Genomic DNA, 24,576 nt, shown 5'->3' with positions numbered 1-24,576 from the left:
CCATCCTAAGGCAACTAAATCCTGTTGGTTATGTTACAACTTAATTCCCCCTTATTATGAGGCAGTAGGCCTCAACGCCTCTTACGACCTGGCCAACGGCACCGATCCTCCCCAATGTCGATGGGGAGACCGAAAAGTAGGCCTTACAATGAGAGAGGTATGGGGAAAAGGGTTATGTATGGGCAAGGTATCATCAGGGAGGTCTCCACTGTGTGCACATGTCATTGAGCCTACGGACTTGCCCATAGCCAGGTGGCTAATACCACGGATGGGAGGATGGTGGGTCTGTTCACACACGGGGCTGATTCCATGCTTACACAGCTCAATCTTTGATCCCAAAGAAGAATTCTGTGTTATGGTAGCAGTTGTGCCAAAAATTCTGTACCGACCAGAGGAAACAATATATGATTACTGGGCCCAAAAATTGACCCTAAATCCTCAAGAAAGAACTTACAAAGTCAAGAGGGAACCTCTTACTGCCATAACCATAGCAACTATGTTCGGTCTTGGAATAGCCGGGGCCGGAACAGGAATACCAGCTTTGTCCCTGCAAAGCCAAGGATTTAACTCCCTGAGAGTGGCCATAGATGAGGACATCACCCGTATAGATCAATCTATTAGTCATTTAGAATCGTCTTTAACTTCCCTATCTGAAGTAGTTCTGCAAAACAGAAGAGGATTAGATCTGCTCTTTTTGCAACAGAGGGGACTCTGTGCTGCCCTAGGAGAAGAGTGTTGTTTTTATGCTGATCACACAGGAATAGTTAGAGAATCTATGGCCAAAGTAAGAGAGGGACTAGTCCAACGTAAACGAGAACGTGAGGCTCAACAAGGATGGTTTGAGTCTTGGTTTCAACAATCCCCTTGGTTGCCCACCCTAATCTCCACCTTGCTGGGACCCCTGCTAATACTTCTACTGATGCTTACCTTTGGCCCATGTATTATCAATAGACTTGTAGCCTTTGTAAAGGAACGCATAAATACAGTACAGCTGTTTGTGCTTTGGCAACAATATCAAACTGTGTCTCAGGACCAAGGGGAAGATTCCGCTATATGATCTAAGGACGGGGGGAATGTTAGGGACCCAACGACGGGCTCTAGGACCTGAGTCATGTTTACCAGAAAGAGACAGGACATGCGCTCATCCTGCCTGGCCAATCATGTAACGCCAGCTACTCCTGTAACTGAGACAAAGAACTGCCTGTATATAAGCCGCCATACTCCTTTGTTCGGGGCTCTTGTCGGATTCCGCTGTGCCGGATGAGACTTGGGCCCTAGCGCGCTAGAAATAAACTCCCTTCTTGCCTTTGCATTACTGTGGTGGACTTGCTGTCTAGGTAGGTTCGGAGATACGGGCTCAGCGCATAACACTCTATAGAACAAAGGTGCAGTGGGTTATAACAAAGAAGGTACTTAACTCAAAGATCTAATGTTGCTAATACCAGGTCTACTATTTGTTTTTCTACATACCAACTATATCTAAAAATAAAGGATATGAAAACTTAGCAGCAAGTATTGGCTCAACAAATGAAACCTTTAATCAGTCCTATTCTAATGATTTTGACTCTTCGGAAGCCCCTACATTCCTGGGATGTTTTAAGCTTCCTGTGCCTCCTGCGGTCAGGAGGCCTCAAACAATCACACCCGCAGCTGTACGAGTCCTGCAGGCAGGCTAGAAAGCCATCAGAGGGGTTTTTGGATTGAAACACTCTTTCAAATGCCGAAGACTAAAGCCCTGAATTGACTTTTTCCAAAGAATGTCAGAAGAGTGGAAAAGCAGGCAGATTCTTATTTTTTGAGGGAGTGGATGCTCAGGAAATTCCAGGGGGAAAACCCGAGGTCTGATTAGCCTTGCCATCAGAGCTCTTGCCGCATGACCTTGTCACAGGTGGAATTCCTCATGCTGGCTCCAGGCACCTCCTCTTACTTTGCCTCTTGCCATTATTTGTGAGGACAATTTCCAGCCTAGCTGAGGCCATCGCAGACAGAAGGGCCACCACACACCTCCTAGCCCTGAAAGGTTATCAGTCCCTGAGACAAGAAGATCAAGAGGTTGATGCCTTATAGGATTTGAGGGACATCAAGAGGGGGGATTGTAGAGGAAAATTTAAAACTTAAACCCGGGTAGAAATAACTTCATGCTGGGTCTGCTTCTGTAAGTCAGCTTGCTCCTTGCAAAGTTACATAAATTACATAGTTTGGGGGGAGGGGACAGGAAATGGAAACTTGCAACAATGCTAGGAGCTGAAACTTAGCTCACTCACCCTTGTCAATTACCCAGCCCCTGTAATCCTGCTTAACCAAATTTGTATAAAGGTCAGGCATCCCCCCTGCGGTGTCCTATGTTGGAAACCCCTAGTTTAAACTAGCCTATTCATAGTCAGCACTGCCCACTAAAGTCTGGTGTCATGCACTGCCCATAAAAACTTTGTAACCCCGTTGTTGCGGGCTCAGAGCTGGAAGTGTTAACTCCTGTGGACCCACTAGCATAATAAACCTGAGTTCTCCAGCTCTGAGTGTGGTGCTTGGTTTCTCGATGGTCCAAATTCTGCAACACTTGCAGCAGGCACCAGAGAAATGAATTCCAAACACAGTTGACTTATAGAAAGCCAACTGCCATAGGTAAATGGTCCTCACATGCTTTAAAGGAAAAAAAAAAAGAATAAACATACCCAAACCTCCACCACAAAACAATATGCTCAGAATCTCTTAATTACTGCATGAACACCAATCAAAAGGACAGTGGGAAATCAAACCACAACACTCACATTTGTCAACATCACCAGTCTAAAGCAATGAATGTGGGAGAGAATCTGGAGGGAAAAGATTCCCCCTAGGCTGTCAGTGGGAACACACATTGGAAGGACAGTCTCCAAATGCCTGAAAACAATTGTCAAATCAGGCTAAGCCTAGGGCCCGACATTCCTGCCCATTGGCCTATATCCTGAGAACACCATCAATCAAAAGGCACACGCACCCCAGCAGACCTCCAGCACTTTTCCTTCTAGGAGCCAAGACACACAGCCTGCAAAGACCCCAACAAGGGATTAAAGCTTAAACAAGGTGCGGCACATATATCGGGCAGACTATTTCTCATTCACAGAAACAGACACCGAAGTTAGGGAACTACCACACTAGGAGACCCTGGGATGTACCTTGAAGGCTGATAGGTGAAGTGAAGTCAGTCAGGCAGAGGAAAATCCTGATATATGAGGTCTCATCCATGAGGGCCTCCCTCATAGCTCAGTTGGTAAAGAATCTGCCTGCAGTGCAGGAGACCCCAGTTCGATTCCTGGGTCAGGAAGATCTGCTGGAGAAGGGATAAGCTGCCCACTCCACTATTCTTGGACTTCCCTAGTGGCTCAGCTGGTAAAGAATCTGCCTGTAATGCAGGAGACCTGGGTTCAATTCCTGGGTTGGGAAGATCCCCTGGAGAAGGGAAAGGCTACCCACTCCAGTATTCTGGCCTGGAGAATTCCATGGACTGTGTAGTCCATGGGTTGCAAAGAATTGGACATGACTGAGTGACTTTCACTTTTTTTTCACTAGGTCAAATGAGCACAGATGTAAAAATCAACAAATTCACATCCCAGAGACTCTGAGAATCCAAAGTCAAACCATTTCAGAATAAATAAATAAGGTGAAAGGCCTGGAAAAATTAAGGGGGAAGTACCTAAAGCAACAACAAATCTGTACCTGTAAAAAACCATGCACATGCATTATCTTCCTCTCTCCTTCCTTTCATCCAAACAGACTTAGAAATCTGTAGCTCTAAGAGATAATCCACAATAATTATCTCCTATCTTCCTGCTTTCTATTCACAGAAAAGTGTTTCTGAGGTAGAAAATGCACAACGACTTGATGCTCACCACTCTGCTCGACCTCCTGAGGCAAAAAGTCCCAAAAAACCTATGAAATACTCCATAGATGACTTAATACCTGAGTCAGGTGGTTGTTCTACGGTTCTATGGTTCTATGGTTATACAATAACCATAGTATAGCAAATGGGATTCTGTGCTGCAGGGAGTATTGGCAAGATATTAAAGAAAAGCAGGGTCGACTGCATTAGGTCCGACCTCCCTGACTTGGGATGCTATCCTATCCGTGGAGGGTGAACAGGCTGGGATCCCACTGTTGAACGGGGGTGGGGTTGACACAGCCTGGCAGGGTGACCTACGTTGAACACTTTGTAAAGGTCTAGTGAGTGCTACGTCTGGCTGGGACAAGAGTTTCCCATGGCATCAAGGGCCTGAGAAATTTCAAGGCAAAATTCAGCTAGCCTCAACCTCTCCTGGTGCTTGGAATCCCAGCACACGCCTCCTTCCTGAGAGCGCAGCCTCCGAGCACCTTAGCGCCCTCTGCAGTGTACTGTGGACCCTGAAGGGATTAGTCTGGACCGGCTGTTCGTGAGATGTGGCTCAGCTGGTAAAGAATCTGCCCGCAATGTGGGAGACTTGGGTTCGATCCCTGGGTTGGGAAGATCACCTGGAGAAGGGAAAGGCCACCCACTCCAGTGTTCTGGCCTGGAGAATTCCATGGACCGTATAGTCCATGGGGTCACAAAGAGTCGGACACAACTGGGCGACTTTCACTTTCGCTTATATGGTGGGTAAAACTAGCGAGATTGAGCCCTCTGCTGTCTCCTCAGGATATCCCACTCTTTTTAAGCTCAGGAAGCCAGCTGCCCCTAAGGCTCCGGTTGCCCCCAGGAACCAAAAGTGTGCATGAAGAGTGCTGCCGCCTTGAGGACATTCTCTGTAACTACAACATGATCACCCTTGCTAACAGGCAATTCACAAGGTCTGGGGTTCCCTTAATGACAGTTGCCCTCAGGAAATGTCCTGCGGCTGATTCCAGAGAAATAAATTCCAAACACAGCCGATTTTCAGGAAGCCGACTGCCAAAGGTAAATTGTCCTCCCACCATTTAAGGGAAAAAAAAGAAGGTATAATCACACCAAAGCTGCCCCACCAAACAAGATGCTCGGCGTCCCTAATTGCCGCTGGAATGCCAATGAAACGGAGAACAGGAAATCAAATCCCGACACTCACAATGCCGGCGTCACAAGTCTACAGGCAATAAATGCAGAAGGTCTAGAGGAAAGAGTCCCCTAGACTGCCAGTGGGAATATACATCAGTAGCAGGCACGAGAATGGACAGTCTGTGAATGCTTGGGAAAAGCCATCACGTCGGGCTAAGCCTAGGGTCTGACATCCCCTCACCTTGCCTATATCCTGAGAACGCTACCGACCAAAAGGCATGGGCACCCCATCATACACCTCCAGCACTGCTTCCTTCCAGTAGCCGAGACACACATCTGCAAAGTCCCCAGTGAGAGATTAAAGCTTAAACAAGATGTGGTACGTGTATCTGGCAGACTGTCTTTTTACTCATAAAAAAACAGACCCTGAAATTAGGGAATCATAACACTGCGAGACACAAGTATGGACCCTGAGGGGTCGCAGGCACAGGGAAGTCATCAGGCAGAGGAAGATCCCGGTATACAAGGTCTCACCTAGGTAAATGAGAGCAGACAGACAAGTCAACAAATCGACCACCCAAGAGAGACTCTCAGAATTCAGAACCAAACAAATGGTATCGGGAAAAAAATAAATCAAGTGAAAGCGCACAAGTACCTGAAGCAACAGCGAATCTGTGCCTTTAATAATAATCCACATGGACTATCCTCCTCCTCCTCCTCCTCCTTCCTTCCTTCCTCCACAAATGCACAGAAATCTCACATGGACTATCCTCCTCCTCCTCCTTCCTTCCTTCCTTCCATCACAAATCCCAGCCCCCCCTCCCCCCTCCCTCCCTCCTCCTCCTCCTCCTTCCTTCCTTCCATCCACAAATGCACAGAAATCTCACATGGACTATCCTCCTCCTCCTCCTTCCTTCCTTCCTTCCACAAATGCACAGAAATCTGTAGTCCTAAGAAATGATCCTTAAAAATTTTCTCCTCTCATCCTGCTTTCTAGCACAGAAAAGTGTGTCTGAGGTAGAAAAGGCATGAGGATCTGATGCTCAACACTCTGCTCCACCTTCAAAGGCAAAAAGCACCCACGCCAAAACCATAGGGCGCCCCACCGACGACTTAATGCCTGGATTCGGCAGTGGTCTGGTGACAATAGCATCAGTCTGGCAAATGGACTGTGCTGCAGGGAGTATCGGCGAGATGCTAAGCAAGAGGGAAGGAAAGCAGGGCCTACTGTTCTATGTCCAACCTCCCTGACTCAGGGTGCGGCCCCATCCCTAGAGGCTGAGCAGGCTTGGGTCCCACTGTCGAACTGGGGTGGCGTCGAGACAGCCTAGCAGGGTGTCCCTCGTTGAACGCTATTTAAAGGCCTACTGTGTGCTACTTCTGGCTGGGACAAGTGTCCCGCGTAGCACCAAGGCCCTGAGGAATTTCAAGTCAAAATTCAGCTAGCCTCAACCTCTCCTGGAGCTGGGGACCCCAGCTCAAGCCTCCTTCCTGAGAGCGCAGCCTCCGAGCACCTAAGCACCCTTAGCAGTGTGCCGTCAACCCTGAAGGGATTAGTTTGGACAGGCTGTTAGTGAGATGCTTTAGGGGGGAGCAGTGGTGAGACTCGAGCCCTTTCCTGCCTATTCAGGCACATTCCACTCTATTTCATAGCCCAGGAAGCCGACTTGTCCTAAGGCTCCGCTTGCTCCCAGGGACCTAAGGTGGGCATGAAAAACTGCTGCTGCCTGTGGACAATTTCTGCAATCACAACATGGGCACCGTTGCTAACAGGCGCCTCAGTTCACGTGGCCTGGGGTTCCATTCATGCCAGCTGCCCTCAGAAAATGACATGTGGCCAGCACGGGAGGAAATTGCTCCAAAAAATCAACAATCAGGAAGTCAACAGTCTCCAAATGTTTGAAAAAAATCTCTCAAGGGAGGCTAAGCCTAGAAACGGACATTCCCACAGCTGAGTTTATATCCCAAAAGCATTATCAATAAAAGGTACATGAACCCAGATGAGTACTGCAGCACTAGTCTCAACAGCTAAGACAGAGAACCAGCAAAAATTCTGACAGATGAATTGCAAAACAGGTTGTGGGGCATATACATGACAGAGAGTTACACAGCCACGAAAAACCGACACCAAAAGTAAGAACCTATGACGCTGGGAGCCACAGGGATGGACTTCAAACAATCAGGCACTAAGGGGGTTCAGTCAGACAGAGGGAGCAATGATATATCAGGGCCTTTCCAGGCAATATTTTAAAAAAAGAGAGAGAGAGATGCGAAAGAATGCAACTCAACAAGAGACTCAGAATTCAAAGTCAAACAAAAGGATCCATGAAAAGAAAATTAAACACAGTGACCAGCTGGGAATAAATTAGGAGTTTGGGACTAACATAGACAGAGAAACCTGTATCTGTAGTTTATCGTCAATAAGTCATGTCCGACTCTTGCGACCCCATGGACCTGCCAGGCCCCTCTGTCCACGGGATCCGTCAGGCAAGAATACTGGAGTAGGTTGCCATTTACAAGGATTACACACTTGGGCCCCTCCTCCCTCCCTGCTTGCCTGCCTTTCTCATATACACAGATACCTGTATCTCTAAGAAATTAAGCACAAGGGTTATCCCCCCCTTCTTTCCTCGCTTCCTTGTACACACAGAAAACTGTGTCTGAGATTAGATAATCCAAAAGGGCCTGATGCACAACACTCTGGCTCCACCTTCTACGGGAAACCACCCCCCTCCCCCCGAAAAACAAAAGCCTGGAGATGCCTCATGGACATGTGGCACCTGAGCTGGGTGGCCACACAGCGAGGACAAGAGCAGCGGTACTCCAACACAGCCCCGGCCTGGCGCGGAAGGGGAGGACAGGAAGGCAGCTCCGACTTGACTCCCTCTGGCCTCCCTGACTGGGGCTGCGATCCCATCCCTGGAGCCCAAACAGGCTTGGGGCCCACTGCCGGCCTGGGGTGGGGTCCAGACTGCCTGGCAGGGTGCCCTTCATTGAGCCCTTTTGAAACCTCTGCTGTCTGCTTGGTACTTCTGGGACCAGAGTCCAGAGGTGGATCACGTCCTCAAGGACATGCAGGCAGTGGTTGCCAAGCTTCCATCTTTCCTGGTGCTGGCATCCGCAGCTCAAGCCCCCTCACTCACAAGGTAACATCCTAGGCACCTTAGCCCCCTCAGCTGGGAGCCGTGGTCCCCACAGGATTAATCTGGGGGTTAAGGGTGTGAAGCTTTAGAGGGAAGAAGTGCTGGGACAGAAGCCTTTCACGTTTGCCCAGGCACATTCCACGCTATTTCACAGTCCAGGAAGCCAGCTTTTCCTCAGGCTCCTTTTGCTGCAGGAACCAAAGGCAGGTGTGGAGACATGCAGCTCTTTGTGGACACTTCCTGTGACTGCAGCGTGACCACTGGTGCTTCCTGGCACCTCTAACTCCCAAGGCCTGGGGCACAGCTGTGACCGCTGCCCTCGGCAAATGTCCTGCGGCAGGGATTGCCGAAATAAATTCCAAACATGCCTGACTGTCTAAAAGTCACTTGCCGCTGGCGTCAGGGACATTCGACTCTAAGGGATCCAGTATGTTCTTCTTTTGTGTGCTGTTTTTCAAGGACACTCGATCCCTTATCAGTTCTTGCAAAACAGGAGCCAGCAGAGCTGCACGCAGTCTCAGGACTGAGATCATGAGAAGGGGCGCCTGCTTGGATTCCTTTCAGTGACCCTTCAGTGACCCTTCGGTGACTCCCTTCACTGACCTTACTTAAATGTAATCTATTCAGTTATGCCCCTCTTACTCAAGATATTGAATGCTTTCTGGCCCTTTGAAGATTGTTATTTGCTTGGTTTTCTTTTTGCTCAATTTTTTTTTTTACTGCCTAAAGCTGTCTTGTATGAAGATATATAAACATGCATTTCTGCAAATAAACCACCCTTGTTTCACTCAAGACTTGGGTCCTCTGTGTCCCTCTTCTCATCAACTCCAGTCTCCAGGTCCCGGTCTGCAAAGACTGACACACTGGTGATTTTTCTCATACTCTTTAAGAAGAAATTTAAGTAAAATACCACACAGCCTCATGGGACATGATGGTCAACATTCCTAATTGCTGCAGGAATGCCAAACAAAATGACAACTAGAAATCAAATCCCACCATTCAGAATGGGTATCCTCACAAGTTCACAAACAATAAAGGCTGGAAAGAGCCTGGGGGAAAGGGAACACACGTACACTGTCAGTGGGAATGTACATTGGTAACAGCCTCTATCAGGGACGGAATCTGCAGGGGAGAAAAAAACTATCAAGAGAGCTAAACTAAAATCTGAACTCCTATTTTCATAAAGGAAATATAGAAAATAAGATTTCCACATACGGAAATACACACCCATATTTCACACAAAAAAATACAAAAATCTGATTTTCTTAAATGGAAATATACACCCATATTTTCATATAGGAAACATAGAAAATTTGATTTTCATATATGGAAATAGTCCAGTTAATCAGTCGTGTCCGACTCTTTGTGACCCCATGGACTGCAGCACCCCAGTCGTTCCTGGCCATCACCATCTCCCAGAGCTTGCTCAAAGTCATGTCCATTGAGTCAGTGATGCCATCCAACCATCTCATCCTCTATCATCCCCTTCTCCTCCCACCTTCAATCTTTCCCAGTATCGGGGTCTTTTCAAATGAGTCAGCTCTTCACATCAGGTGGCCAAAGTACTGGAGTTTCAGCTTCAGCATCAGTCCTTCCAATGAATATTTCATGACTGATTTCCTTTAGGATTGGTTGGATCTCTTTGCAGTCCAAGGGACTCTCAAGAGTCTTCACCAACACCACGATTCAAAAGCATCAATTCTTTGGCGCTCAGCTTTCTTTATAGTTCAACACTCATATCCATACATGACCACTGGAAAAACCATAGCCTTGATTAGACGAACCTTTGTTGGCAAAGTAACGTCTCTTCTTTTTAACATGCTGTCTAGGTTGGTCATAAACTATCTTCCAAGGAGTAAGTGTCTTTTTATTTCATGGCTGCAGTCACCATCTGCTGTGATTCTGGAACCCACAGAAATAAAGTCTGCCACTGTTTCCACTGTTTCTCCATCTATGTGCCATGAAGTATTGGGACCAGATGCCATGATCTGCGTTTTCTGAATGTTGAGCTTTAAGCCAACTTTTTCACTCTCCTCTTTCACTTTCATCAAGAGGTTCTATAGTTCTTCCTCACTTTCTGCCATAAGGGTGGTATCACCTGCATATCTGAGGTTATTGATATTTCTCCCGGCAATCTTGATTCCAGCTTGTGTTTCTTCCAGTGCAGCATTTCTCATGATGTACTCTGCATAGAAGTTAAATAAGCAGGGTGACAATATACAGCCTTGACGTACTCCTTTTCCTATTTGGCAACAGTCTGTTGTTCCATGTCCAGTTCTAACTGTTGCTTCCTGACCTGCATACAGGTTTCTCAAGAGGCAGGTCAGGTGGTCTGGTATTCCCATCTCTTTCAGAATTTTCCACAGTTGATTGTGATCCACACAGTCAAAGGCTTTGGCATATTCAATAAAGCAGAAATAGATGTTTTTCTGGAACTCTCTTGCTTTTTTGATGATCCAGTGGATGTTGGCAATTTGCTTTCTGGCTCCTCTGCCTTTTCTAAAACCAGCTTGAACATCTGGAAGTTCATGGTTCATGTATTGTTGAAGCCTGCCTTAGAGAATTTTGAGCATTACTTTGCTAGCATGTGAGATGAGTGCAATTGTGCAGTAGTTTGAGCATTCTTTGGCATTGCCTTTCTTTGGGATTGGAATGGAAACTGACCTTTTCCAGTCCTGCGGCCACTGCTGAGTTTTCCAAATTTGCTGGCATATTGAGTGCAGCATTTTCACAGCATCATCTTTCAGGATTTGAAACAGCTCAACTGGAATTCCATCACCTCCACTAGCTTTGTTCATAGTGATGCTTCCTAAGGCCCACTTGACTTCACATCCAGGATGTCTGGCTCTAGATGAGTGATCACACCGTCATGATTATCTGGGTCATGAAGCTCTTTTTTTGTACAGTTCTTCTGTATATTCTTGCCACCTTTTCTTAATATCTTCTGCTTCTGTTAGGTCCACACCATTTCTGTTCTTTATTGTGCCTACCTTTGCATGAAATGTTTCCTTGGTATCTCTAATTTTCTTGCAGAGATCTATAATCTTTCCCATTCTGTTGTTTTCCTCTATTTCTTTGCATTGATCACTGAGGAAGGCTTTCTTATCTCTCCTTGCTATTCTTTGGAACTCTGCATTTAAATGGGTATATCTTTCCTTCGCCTTTTGCTTCTCTTCTTTTCACAGCTATTTGTAAGGCCTCCTCATATAACCATTTCACCTTTTTGCATTTCTTTTTCTTGGGGATGTTCTTGATCCCTGCCTCCTGTACAAAGTCACAAACCTCCATCCACAGTTCTTCAGGCACTTACTCTATCAGATCTAATCCCTAGAATTTATTTGTCACTTCCACTGTATAATTGTAAGGGATTTGATTTAGGTCATACCTGAATGGTCTAGTGGTTTTCCCTACTTTCTTCAATTTGAGTCTGAATCTTGCAATAAGGAGCCATGATCTGAGCCGCAGGCAGCTCCCGGTCTTTCCCGTTCTATTCTGCCCAATCTCTCTCACCCAATACGAAATCCCACTGCACTGGTTCCTTTACCAGTGTTGACACAGCCCACCCCAGAATAAAATCTTCTTTACTGTGCTTTGTTGAGGAAAATTCAATTAAGAATTAAGAAGAAAAGAGGGAATTTTTATTGGAGTCATACTGAAGATTATAAATGGGGAAGCAGATTCTCAGAAAGCTCTGAGCCTGTTCTTCCTGTTAGAAATTGAGGGCATGGTCATATATATTTTTGAGACAAAGGATCATGCCTCAAAATGATACACTGATGTTTTACAGAAAGTTCACCAAAATGCATAGCCAGGTGAACTCAAACATAGCAAGCGGAAGTCACCATCGCCCCTACAGAGCCAGAAAAGAGCACTATTCTTTTAACAAGTTAAATCACCCCTAAATATTCGCTGGAAGGACTGATGCTGGACTGGAGCTGAAGCTCCAATACTTTGGCCATCTGATTCCAAGAGCCGAGTCCTTGGAGATGACCCTGATGCTGGGAAACATTGAGGGCAGAAGGAGAAGCAAGCATCACAGGACTAGATGGTCAGATGGCACCACTGACTCAATGAACATGAGTTTGAGCAAACTCAGGGAGATAGTGAAGGACAAGTGCCGGGAGCAAGCAGGGGAGATCCCACCCATGACAAGGTCATGCAGGACAAGGTCATGCAGAAAAGTCCTGATAAGCAAGGCCTCAGGACTCAACAGACCCCCTGGACCTGCTCGAGCATCTACCCCCAAACCAGAATCTGTCTGTCTTACTATTTTATGTCTTTCACCAGCTCTTCTGACATTAGCAGGGAGCTGTCCCCTGACCACCTTTCTCTGGTAAGTTAATAAATCTCCTGGGCATGAATGGAGTGTTTCAAACCCTCTGTTAGCATTCTAGCTTACTTGGCAGGTTTATCCAGACTCTTGCAACATTGTTGAGCCTATGCTTGCTGCCAAGTTCTCACATCCCTTATCCATTGTGTTCCTGGGAGTGCATATAGTTAAGATATAGAAATAACAAGCAGTAGCTTTAGCATTAGCAACATTAGACGTTGAGTTAATAAGTTCTTTCTTTGCTGTAACCCACTGAATCTTTGCCCATAAAAATATAACTCTGTACTTTAAGGGTGACACAGGCTAAGAATTTAAGAAGAAACACTTTAAGGGAAGATTATTATTCTGGCTGGCCAACATTTATCAAAAAGAGGTCATGAAATATCAACAGGCCTCTGGGACAGAAGATAATGTACAAAAAATAAGACTCTTACAAGAAGGAACCTGATATCGATAAAAGTTATTACTGATGGAATGTTGAGTTGACTCTGCATTTTTCACCTTGCTGTATGTACAACTCAGGGTATAAAAGCCCCCAGGAAAATAAAGTAAAACGGGCCTCGCCCACTGAAGCTTGGTCACCCCGTGTCATTCTTTCCTTATCTTTATCTTTCTTCATTCACCGACGTCGTCCATCCTGAGGATATCCCTGGACTCTGCTGAGGCTGGACCTCGGCAGACAAGGAAGTCTGGGGTGCTGCAGTCCATGGGGTCACAAACAGTTGGACATAACTTAGTGACTGAAAGTGAAAGTGGAGTCACTCAGTCGTGTCCGACTCTTTGCGAACCCAAGGACTGTAGCCTACCAGTTTCCTCCATCCATGGGATTTTCCAGGCAAGAATACTGGAGTGGGTTGCCATTTCCTTCTCAGGGGATCTTCCTGACCCAGGGATTGAACTTGGGTCTCCCGCATTGTAGGCAGACCCTTTACTGTCTGAGCCACCAGGAAACTCCAACTTAGTGACTTAATAACAGCAATTGCTAGCTTCAGAAGAAAAGGAAAAAAAGCAATATTGTGGTTGAGCAGGCAGTCCCATCTTTGAGGAGCTCTGGCTAATGTGCACGCGAATTCACAGGCACATTATGGAGGGAGAAGGCCCAAACAAACACAGATAATTTTATGTTTACAAATTTTATTTTATCAGCTTTAACAAATGTCACTGATGTTTCTTCTTTAACACTAACATTATTTCCTGACAACATTTTCTGACAAGATTATTTTCCAATGTTTCCAACAAAGGTCCGTCTAGCCACAGCTATGGTTTAATCCAGTAGTCATGTATGGATGTGAGAGTTGGACCATAAAGAAAGCTGAGTGCCAAAGAATTGATATTTTTGAACTGTGGTGTTGGAGAAGACTCTTGAAAGTCCCTTGGACAGCAAGGAGATCCAACAAATCCTAAAGGAAATCAGTCCTGAATATTCATTGGAAGGACTGATGTTGAAGCTGACGCTCCAATACTTTGGTCACCTGATGCAAGAACTGACTCACTGGAAAAGACCCTGATGCTGGGAAAGATTGAAGGCAGGAGGAGAAGGGGACGACAGAGGATGAGATGGTTGGATGGCATCACCGACTCAATGGACAACAGTTTGAGAAATCTCCCGGAGTTGGTGATGGACAGGGAAGCCTGGCATGCTGCAGTCCATGGGGTCACAAAGAGTCAGACACAACTGAGCGAATGAACTGAACATTATTTCAGATAGCCGTGGGAATATAGATAAGGTCAATGTGAAAATATATCTATAAATCAATGACTTGAATTAGGAGACTGTCCACACTGTCATGGACATGACATGAAGTCCCCGGCAGTGAGCTCAGGGCTCGAGCTGCCTCCCTGGTGAATGGGGACAGAAAGGGAAACCCTGTTCTTTTTGGTTTCCATCACCAGTGCAGACCATTTCCAGCACAGGGAGGGCAGGAACCGCAGGGCCCAGCTGGGCCCAGCCAGGTCCCCGCCAGAGGCTGAATTCTGACAGGAGTCTCCAGGAGCGAGAGGTGATTTCAACTTAACCTGTTTTCCACATGGTAACAGGAAAACAGAGATAAGAAAGCTTTCTTCAGCAATCAATGCAAAGAAATAGAGGAAAAGAACAGAATGGGAAAGACTAGAGATCTCTTCAAGAAAAGTAGAGATACCAAGGGAACATTTCATGCAAAGATGGGCTCGATAAAGGACAGAAATGATATGGACTTAACAGAAGCAGAAGATATTAAGAATAGCTGGCAAGAATACACAGAAGGACTGTACAAAAAAGATCTTCACGACCAAGATAATCACGATGGTGTGATCACTCATCTAGAGCCAGACATCCTGGAATGTGAAGTCAAGTGGGTCTTAAGAAGCATCACTACGAACAACGCTAGTGGAGGTGATGGCATTCCAGTGGAGCTGTTTCAAATCCTGAAAGATGATGCTGTGAAAGTGCTGCACTCAGATGCCAGCAAATTTGGAAACCTCAGCAGTGGCCACAGGACTGGAAAAGGTCAGTTTTCATTCCAATCCCAAAGAAAGGCAATGCCAAAGAATGCTCAAACTACCGCACAATTGCACTCATCTCACATGCTAGGAAAGTAATGCTCAAAATTCTCTAAGGCAGGCTTCAGCAATACATGAACCGTGAACTCCCTGATGTTCAGGCTGGTTTTAGAAAAGGCAGAAGAACCAGAGATCAAATTGCCAACATCTGCTGGATCATGGAAAAAGCAGGAGAGTTCCAGAAAAACATCTATTTCTGCTTTATTGAATATGCCAAAGCCTTTGACTGTGCGGATCACAATAAACTGTGGGAAATTCTGAAAGAGAAGGGAATATCAGACCACCTCACCTGCCTCTTGAGAAATCTGTATGCAGGCCAGGAAGCAACACTTAAACTGGACATGGAACAACAGACTGGTTACAAATAGGAAAAGGAGTGCGTCAAGGCTGGATATTGTCACCCTGCTTATTTAACGTCTATGCAGAGTACATCATGAGAAACGCTGGACTAGAAGAAACACAAGCTGGAATCAAGATTGCCAGGAGAAATATCAATCACCTCAGATATGCAGATGACACCACCCTTATGGCAGAAAGTGAAGAGGAGCTAAAAAGCCTCTTGATGGAAGTGAAAGAGGAGAGTGAAAAAGTTGGCTTAAAGCTCAACATTCAGTAAACGAAGATCATGGCATCTGGTCCCATCACTTCATGGGAAATAGATGGGGAAACAGTAGAAACAGTGTCATACTTTCTTTTTGGGGGCTCCAAAATCACTGCAGATGGTGATTGCAGCCATGAAATTAAAAGACGCTTACTCCTTGGAAGAAAAGTTATGACCAACCTAGACGGTATATTCAAAAGCAGAGACATTACTTTGCCGACTAAGGTCCGTCTAGTCAAGGCTATGGTTTTTCCTGTGGTCATATATGGATGTGAGAGTTGGACTGTGAAGAAGGCAGAGCGCTGAAGAAGTGATGCTTTTGAACTGTGGTGTTGGAGAAGACTTTTGAGAGTCCTTTGGACTGCAAGGAGATCCAACCTGTCCATTCTGAAGGAGATCAACCCTGGGATTTCTTTGGAAGGAATGATACTAAAGCTGAAGCTCCAGTACTTTGGCCACCTCATGCGAAGAGTTGACTCACTGGAAAGGACTTTGATGCTGGGAGGGATTGGGGGCAGGAGAAGGGGACGATCGAGGATGAGATGGCTGGATGGCATCACGGACTCGATGGACGCGAGTCTGAGTGAACTCTGGGAGTTGGTGATGGACAGGGAGTCCTGGCGTGCTGCGATTCATGGGGTTGCAAAGAGTCGGACACGACTGAGCGACTGAACTGAACTGAACTGAACAGGGAAACATTCCAGAATTCACTAGGAAAGGCCTCACAACTGTCAGCTCCGACCTGGAGTTGCTCGGAACTCTTATCCCGAAACTAGGAGGAAGCAGCTCCAGCGCCCACACAGCCAAAGGCTGAGACTGAGATGTGTGACCCGGCACCGGCCGAGCGGGAATCGGCGGAGGGCAGGGGGGGAGCTCCGGCCGCGCCCACAGTGTCCACCGGGAGGACACGCCCCACGCCGCTCCAGCGCTCCAGCCGCCCTCCGCGCTCAGGACACGCCCACCCTGGGCGAGGCTTTCCGAGGCTCCGCCCCACCCCGGCCCCACCTCCCCCTGCGGCCCCGCTCCCCTTACGTAAGTGCCCGCGGACCCGGAAGCGGGTGTCGGGAGCGCCCGGCCCCCGGGTGAGGGCGGTCCCGGGCATTTCTCGCGCGCCTCGGCTCCGCCCTACCCCTTCCTTCTCGCCGGGGCCCGAGTCCTTGCCGACGTCACAGACCCGCTCTCGCGCCGCTGGCCCGGGGCGCCCTGAGACTCGCGATGCCCGGAGCTCCGCTGCCGGGTTCGAGTCGCATCCGTTTCCGGATCCGAGGCCATCCCGATCCGACCTTCCGGCCTGCGGTCTCTTCACGGGGTCCCGCCCCGACCCACGCTGTGTCAGGTCCCCACTCGCAACGTGCGCTCTCGCCCTCTGTGCCTCTCGGAGCCGCCCGGGACTCCGCGCCCTCCCGCGGCTCCGGGAATCCGCAGACCCGCGTCTTCTCCAGAAGCGGCCCGGCCCCGCCGCTGGCTCCCCTCCGCGGTCACCGCCTCAGTAAGGCCCCTGAGCCCCCTGGGGGAGGGCATTGGCCCTGTCCAGTGACGCCGCGTGACCTTCTGTCCCAAGCCCTATCCTCTGCCGGCGCGGGTACCGCTCCCTCATGGGACAGTGTCCTCCTGGGCAGAGCACCTTTGCTCCGTTCCGTGGGTGTCGAGTGAGGCGGGCAGGCCGAGACTGAACCGGGAGACGGAAGGAGTAAAGGAGAGTGAGGACTTGAAAAGTGAGGTAGAGGAGGGAGGGAGGTGGGTGCGGTGGGACTGGAGAGACAAAATACCGGTAAAAAAAGGAAAGTGACTGAATAAGAAGCATTGTGTGTGAGGTGTGAAAGTCGCTCAGTCGTGTCCGACTCTTTGCGACCCCATGGACTACAATCCATGGGATTCTCCAGGCCAGAGTACTGGAGTGGGTAACCTTTCCCTTCTCCAGGGGGTCTTCCCAACCCAGGGATCGAACCCAGGTCTCCCGCATTGCAAGCAGATTCTTTACCAGCTAAGCCACCAGGGAAGCCGTAAGAGCTTCTGTACATGAAAACAGACAAAAAGGAGATTAACACGGAGATGGCCAAGGACAGAATGGAGGAGGGGACTTTCACCAGCAGTAGCAGTTGGGGAGAGAAGGATAGATTCCAAATTCATTCAGTTCAGTTCAGTTGCTAAGTCGTCTCCGACTCTTTGCGACCCCATGAATCGCAGCACGCCAGGCCTCCCTGTCCACCACCAACTCCCCGAGTTTACACAAACTCATGTCCATTGAGTCGGTGATGCCATCCGACCATCTCATCCTCTAAAATTTTCCAAATTAAGTGTATTGTGTCAGATTCAGATCATGAGACCTCGGTCCTTTTCTTGTCATTATTGTGTACTAAAAGTATTCTCTGGTGCTTAGTAAGTAATTTGTACACTATTTCGGTGTGCAGTTGGTAGGGATATTACTGATTTTTGTCTTAAAAGTCAGTACCAGGTAGTTTAAACAAGTGGCCCAGTGTTCAGCAGCATTCTTTCTTCTGTATGTGAGTTTTTAATGTATTGGTCTGTGAGCTACAGTTTTCAACTAAGTATATGCTCCCTTCAAATTTCCTTTATTTTTTTGTTTGTTTTGCAAATATTGAACAATAGGCTGGATGATTCTAGAACTTGTTCTCACAGATCTCATTTGTTCATGATGAGTACTTTACTCAGAGCTATTTCCATACCTGAATGTTTGTGTTTCCCAATGCCATTATTTAAAAGTGTTCTTAATGTTATACTTTTTATATATTCATAGAATTGTATATTTTGATATCTATTGTGGAAAATAGAAATTAAATGGTTTTAATCAAGATGATTACAACCATGAAAGACAACTTGCACTTGCTCAGGAAAATGAAGTGAGATCTGGAATCTTTAGGGGCAGGAGTGAGAATGATCCTGGACCACCCCATGCCTGTGAGGCCAGTAATGGTTCCTCTTTCCTGTTCATGTGTCTTTCCACGTGCCCCAGGACACATTCTTGCATAGTCAAAAGGCAACTGGTAGGGAAAGATCAAGATTTTTTAAATTAAGCACAGAACAGAGGTATTTCTCCAAGGAGGAGGTGGCACTTGGTTCAGGAAAGGGAACTTGGAGGAGAAAGGATGATGTACTTTGGATGCTGGAGTGAAAAAGAGCCTAGGAAGCTCAGCAACAGGAGAGGAGGAGACCTCTTCCCATCCTTACCTGGTGATGCTGTGCTCAGCAGGTGCTGGAAGACACAAGGATTGGCTTGAAAAGGAGGGTTGTACCAACTTGCCTTCCCATATCTGCTGTGTGATGTGTGGGCTTTACAGTATAGAGGGGCAGAGAAACTTAGCTGTTGATGCCCATGTAGGAGTTTATTGGCCCTGTTCCCTAATAGTTCAGCAGACGTAGAGGACCATTTTTTCCAAATGTTGAATTTCTCCCCTACATGTGTGGTTGTGGCCAGAAAGGGGAGAAGTTATTTGAAGACATGAATGGCACATTCCCAACACTAAGGAGTGACTTCTGGCCTGAGCAAGACACTCAGAGTAGGGAAAAGATGAGGAGTCAGGAGTAAATCTTTATCTGGGAAAGCTCATATTATCTGTTGATTGATCTGCCCTCTCTTTCCTGTAATGCTGTTCTTAGGACATGCTAAAATCTGAGTCTCAGATGTCCTGCCTAAGACGTTTCCTCACTCATCTATGGCCTCTCCTATCCCCAGACCAATTCCATCTCACTGTCAGCCAGTGACATGGGACTTGGGACATGGTTCCATTTGGGGGTCGTCATGAGCGATGCTGCACGCCCAGACATTGACTAGAGACAGGACCTGGACACCATGCGGTCAATAAGATCTCCAGTGGGGACTGCATAGGCACAGGAGGCGATGTAGACCGAGACGAAAGAAAATTGCGGAGAGAGGAAAAGTGTTCTGCCTGGTTGTACAATGTAGCTGAAGCTTAACAACGTAAATCTTTTTATTTGGCCTGTAATTAGAGACTTAGCCATGACAAATCCAGGTGGCATTCCATCCACGCCATGCAGTATATTTTTTTCTGTAATTGTTTAAAAACAGAGCCAGCCCAAAATGTCTGATAGTAAGAGGATTTTAATATTGTTCACAGCACACCTGTCCCGGGGAGATGTTGGTGCTCATGGATTTGTAAAGAATTTGCTTGTCTGCAGATGCCGAGTGTTTCTCCTCTTTGGGTAAGTTGGAGTTGCGTTGCTGAGCCAAGAGATGGCTGGCTCATTACATTTCATTTTGTAATAGGCTTTGTCACCATGCTCCCTACACACAGTACACAGTGGCCAAGAAACCCTCATCTGTTTGTCCCCTCATACGGTAACCAGGATTCATTTTAAATATGTGTATATGATTGTAGATTTGGATAAAATGACAACTCTTTGTTCCTAACTTCCATTTTACTAATCATTTAAGGGACTGAGTAAAGGTTATTCTTTATACACATGTATATATAGAATGAATTTCCCTACTTATTTTTCTGATTTATGGTTTAGTTACTTACACACAGACACTTTGATAATGTTGATGCAGTGAAACCAAATCATGGCCTTTGCTTTCTTCCCTTTGTAAGGTGTCACCTGTTTCATAGTATAAAATATTATGTTCATTTAGTCCTAATATATTGTTTAATATTGTTCAAGTATTTAATTGAGCTATTTTAAAGTTTCAAATAATATAGGTTCAGATGTAATTTGACTGATCTCCAGGGTTTTTTTTTTTCTTTTCACAGTTATTTTGGCTATATCCTCATCCCAAATCAAAACTGAGACAAAAATCAACTGTTTGGATATTCCTCATTTTTTATGTGAAATATTGCATATGATTTTTGGGGGGTATACTTGATTTACAGTTTTGTTTTAGATGTACAGCAAATTGGTGCAGTTGTACACACATACTCACGTCATGTTTCAGATTCTGCAAAGACTTTTAAATTTGAGTTGCACCACATTTCTGCAGTCACAGATTGTTTGTCACCATGTCCTCTAGTCTAAGAATTTGGTTTGGCAGACTTTGTTCATGTCACATTTATGTCCTTAAAAAGTTTTAAAATTTCTTTGCATGGGTTTGCAAATTTATCTGAAGTTAGAGTCATAGTATTTTGCTGTTATACATAGAGACTGGCTTTCATGTGTTTACTTAGATTTTAAACTATGTTACTAAATAGGAAACATTGATTTCAGTACATTAAGGTTGGATTTGTCTACTTTAAAAAGTATTATTAGGTATGATAGTTAAAATGGATTCTTATATATATATTTTTTTGTTCGAAATCATATCTTCCAAAAATCATTACAGTTTCAGCTCTTTGATACCATTTTTGAATTTCATCTTTTTTTCTCTCTTTTCTGGGTTCTGACCCAAGCACCTGCACTGATTTCTAGGATACTTCTTCTATTTTGGCACAGCCAAAAAAAACAAAGTCCTATTTAGAGACAGAAAGTAGAATGGTGGTTTCCAGGCATTGGGAGGAGAAGGGAATGGGAAGTGGTTGTTTAGTGGGTGCAGAGTTTCAGTTTTACAAGATGAAGAGTGTTGAAGATGGTTGCACAACACTATGAATGTATTTCACACCACTGAACTATACACTTAAAAATGGCTAAGATGATAAATGTTATGTATATGTTTTATTTTACAATTTAAAAAGTTAAACAAATTCTGTGTACAATAAAAATCAGTCCTAAAACTAATCATTTATTCTGGAAATCCTTAAATTTTGTGGATTGCAGAGTTTTTCAGTTATTAGGATAACAACTAGATCTGACTTAAAGAGATGTACACTGGATGAGCTTTTTCTTGCTTGGTAGTGAAAACAAAAGATATTCTCTTTGGCTAGATATTTACTCAGCATAAATATTTACACTTATGTAGAGTCACCACTCTTCTGTCCACAGTCTGTGAATATTGTTGTTAGATTACAGATCCTCTTACAAATAAAACTAAAGAGGAGGAAGGATTCATTGGCTGCAGATTCTCAGTGCTGCCCAGAACAACCAAAATCATAAAACACTGAAGTCTGAGAAAAGGCATGAAGTTTGCTTTTGAGACTTTTAGAGGACGCAAGAACTAAAGAATACAATTTGTTGTCCTTAATTTCATCTACAGGGTCTGCCTAATTTCCTGATTTTATCTTGATTGGGGCCCACTTAATCAGATACTGTCCTTTGGATTAAAACACTGATAAGATTATCAACAGCATTAAAAGAGAAGTCATCAAAATGATGCATTTTATGGAAAGAGAAAGATGCTCTGAACTCTGGAATGTTGTGGCAGTGTCCTCAGTGAGTATTTGGCTTTACTGGGTTTTCCGTCTATTTGGTTCTGGTGAGTACTGGAGACCATGTTCTCCAAAAGTGAAGTATTCATTTTGGTAGGAATTCAATGAAGGGATCTCTGAGGACCTGACACTCAAACAGATTGAAGGAAATAAGTATGGGGTAGCAAGTTGTGTTTATGTATTTGAGTGGAAATGAAGGATGCTAGTGAACAGTGTAGAAGTAATAGCAATGCTGAACTGTATTTGAGATGTTCTGAGAGAGCATCTAAAATGTTAACCCTTGGATGTCTGGTGGAGACATTGAAAAGGTTAGAGACTAGGTAAAGAGTAATATTTGGGGAGAGTGGGAGATGATGTACTGAGATGTGTTTCATTTCTAGTATATGTTAGTTTGGGGGGAAAAAAAGAGGCAAGCTCAGAAATGGAATTCAAACGTGAGTTTTGTCACTTTCAATTTAGAAAAAGTAATGGAAGAAATCAAAGCAACTGTGTAAATACGTGGGCATACACTGGCAACGCACATAAATAGAAAAAGGTGAAAGAGGTAGGGTAGAGTCTTGAGATCTTCCAGCAGTATCGTTTGAGAAGTCCTTGGTAAGTGATATGGCGTTAGAGTGACAAGATTACTTTGAAGACTGTAGACTAAGATGTTAGAGAAAGTTAGGGAAAGTATGTTCCCCAAAAGAGCTTGACTTCCCACGCGGCGCAGCAGTAAAGAACCGCGTGCCAAGGCAGAAGACACAACAGATTTGGGTTCAATCCCTGGGTCAGGGAGGTCCCCTGGATAAGGAAGTGGTAACCCACTCCAATATTCTTGCCTGGAGAATCCCATGGACAGAGGAGCCTGGCAGGCTTCAGATCATGGAGTCACAAAGAGCTGGACGTGACTGAGCGTGCATACACATTGCAAGTAGGTGCCATTGATTCCTCCAAATGAAATCAGTACCTAAAATAATTAACCCTGTCAAAATATATTCTTAATTCTCTTAGTTCACAACTAAGTGCAGAAGAAATCTAAAACTTAGTGTTGCTGGAAATTCCTGGAAGAGACAGAGTGATTCCAGATGAGTGTATGAGGGGCTGAGAAAAGCAGGGATGTTTCAAGGTACTAGAGGGCTGGAATGGAGCTGGAGAAACTGCTAGTGCACAGAGTAAGAATAATTAAACCTGAGAAGTTCATGGTTGTTACTCAAGGTGGAGACACACGTGGCATGAGTCATTGATCCCTGTGATTTGGAATTAGGAGGGAACTGGACACTTCACACACTTCGTGAGTGAATTAGCATACCAAACTCAGTGGTGTCCACATTCTACTCTAAACTGAAGGTGTTTATACCTTCTTTGGGCTTCCCTGATAGCTCAATTGGTAAAGAATCCACCTGGTATGCAGGAGACTCTGGTTTGATTCCTGGGTCAGGGAGATCTGCTGGAGAAGGGCTAGGGTACCCACTCCAGTATTCTAGCCTGGAGAATTCCGTGGACTGTATAGTCCATGGAGTCGCAAAGAGTCGGACACGACTGAGTGACGTTCACTTTTATGCCTTCTTTACTAAGAACAATAGCCATGCCTTCTTACTTTTGATCCTAGGAGAGCTCTACCCATATTTCTCGTGGAGGACACTGCATGTTTCTTTTGGTTGTCCTGGGAGCTACTTCCAGGTGAAGGGTTGGGGCTTCATGACAAGTGAATATGGAGATTGCAGACAGCTAAGAGTCTCATGACTTTTTTCTTCTTCCTCAGCTCTGCTTCCTGTTGCTTGGACTGTGTGTAAGTGAAAACCCAGAAGACAGTTGGCAGCTGAACTAGTTACAATGGAATCTCAGGTGGGTAGGAAATTACTCTTTCTGCTGAAATTAGCAGTAGAAATTGCTTTCTAATCTCTATTGCCAGTGCTGGTGGTGGGATATATGCTCAGTTTTGTCCAGCTCTTTGGAACCCCATGGGCTGTAGCCCACCAAGCTCCTCTGTCCATGGGATTTCCCAGGCAAGAATTCTGGAGTGGGTTGCCATTTCCTTCTCCAGGGGATCCTCCTGACTCGGGTCCAACCCGAGTCTCCCACGTTAGCAAATGGATTCTTCACCACTGAGCCTTCTGGGAAGCCCTATTGCCAGTGTATGGACACAATTCTCCTACCGGCACACATGTTCTAAGTGCACTTGAGAGGTTGTTCAAGGATCTGAGCTTCGTTAAGTTCCCCAGAATTCTGGAATGGTCATGTTGGGTCAAGGACTCATCAAATGGTCATTTCTTCCCAACATTATAGTAAGATATTCCAGTCTTTATTAATGCCATGTATTCAAGAAGAGATGAGAGGTTTTCTTTTCTTTACGCAGCCCATGGCCCAGTTCAGTTCAGTTCAGTTCAGTTCAGTTGCTCAGTCGTGTCCGATTCTTTGCGACCCCATGAAACGCAGCACGCCAGACCTCCCTGTTCCTCACCATCTCCCGGCCCACTTGGCAAAAAAAAAGATTGTTATTATAACCATTTTATTAACTGTGATGGGCTTAAGATTGAGGTGAATACAGGCAGTGGAGATGAGTAAGGAGGAAAACATTGCAACACACCCACTGGAGAGGCAGATGTTTCCACAGATGACATTGGTAAGTCCAGTGTTATAGGTACTAAGGGAGTGCTGGCTAGTGCTGAGAGAAAACAAAGGATTATGCAGGAGAAGGCAATGAGGAGTCATTAACTTACATTTTT

The 24,576-nt window shown here is 45.6% G+C and overlaps 1 protein-coding gene across 5 annotated transcripts in view; it reads left to right on the top strand.

The window, feature by feature from the left end:
• Positions 1 to 24,576, top strand: part of LOC102184668 (histone-lysine N-methyltransferase PRDM9) — a 90,449-nt gene that overhangs the window by 60,524 nt on the left and 5,349 nt on the right. For 4 of the 5 annotated variants that reach the window (XM_018053275.1, XM_005675738.3, XM_005675737.3 and 1 more), the window contains exons 1-4: positions 16,617 to 17,085; positions 19,694 to 19,778; positions 21,700 to 21,875; positions 23,613 to 23,695. The exons of the other annotated variant lie outside the window; for it this stretch is intronic. In XM_018053275.1, coding sequence (XP_017908764.1) covers positions 23,684 to 23,695 — 12 coding nt within the window. In that variant the 5' untranslated portion in view covers positions 16,617 to 17,085; positions 19,694 to 19,778; positions 21,700 to 21,875; positions 23,613 to 23,683. Of the gene's footprint in view, positions 1 to 16,616; positions 17,086 to 19,693; positions 19,779 to 21,699; positions 21,876 to 23,612; positions 23,696 to 24,576 lie in introns of those variants that run through there. 5 annotated transcript variants of the gene reach the window in all.

This window comes from Capra hircus, chromosome 1 (assembly GCF_001704415.2).
Source record: "Capra hircus breed San Clemente chromosome 1, ASM170441v1, whole genome shotgun sequence".
Lineage (NCBI taxonomy): Eukaryota > Metazoa > Chordata > Mammalia > Artiodactyla > Bovidae > Capra > Capra hircus.
This window is presented reverse-complemented; position numbering and strand designations above follow the sequence as displayed.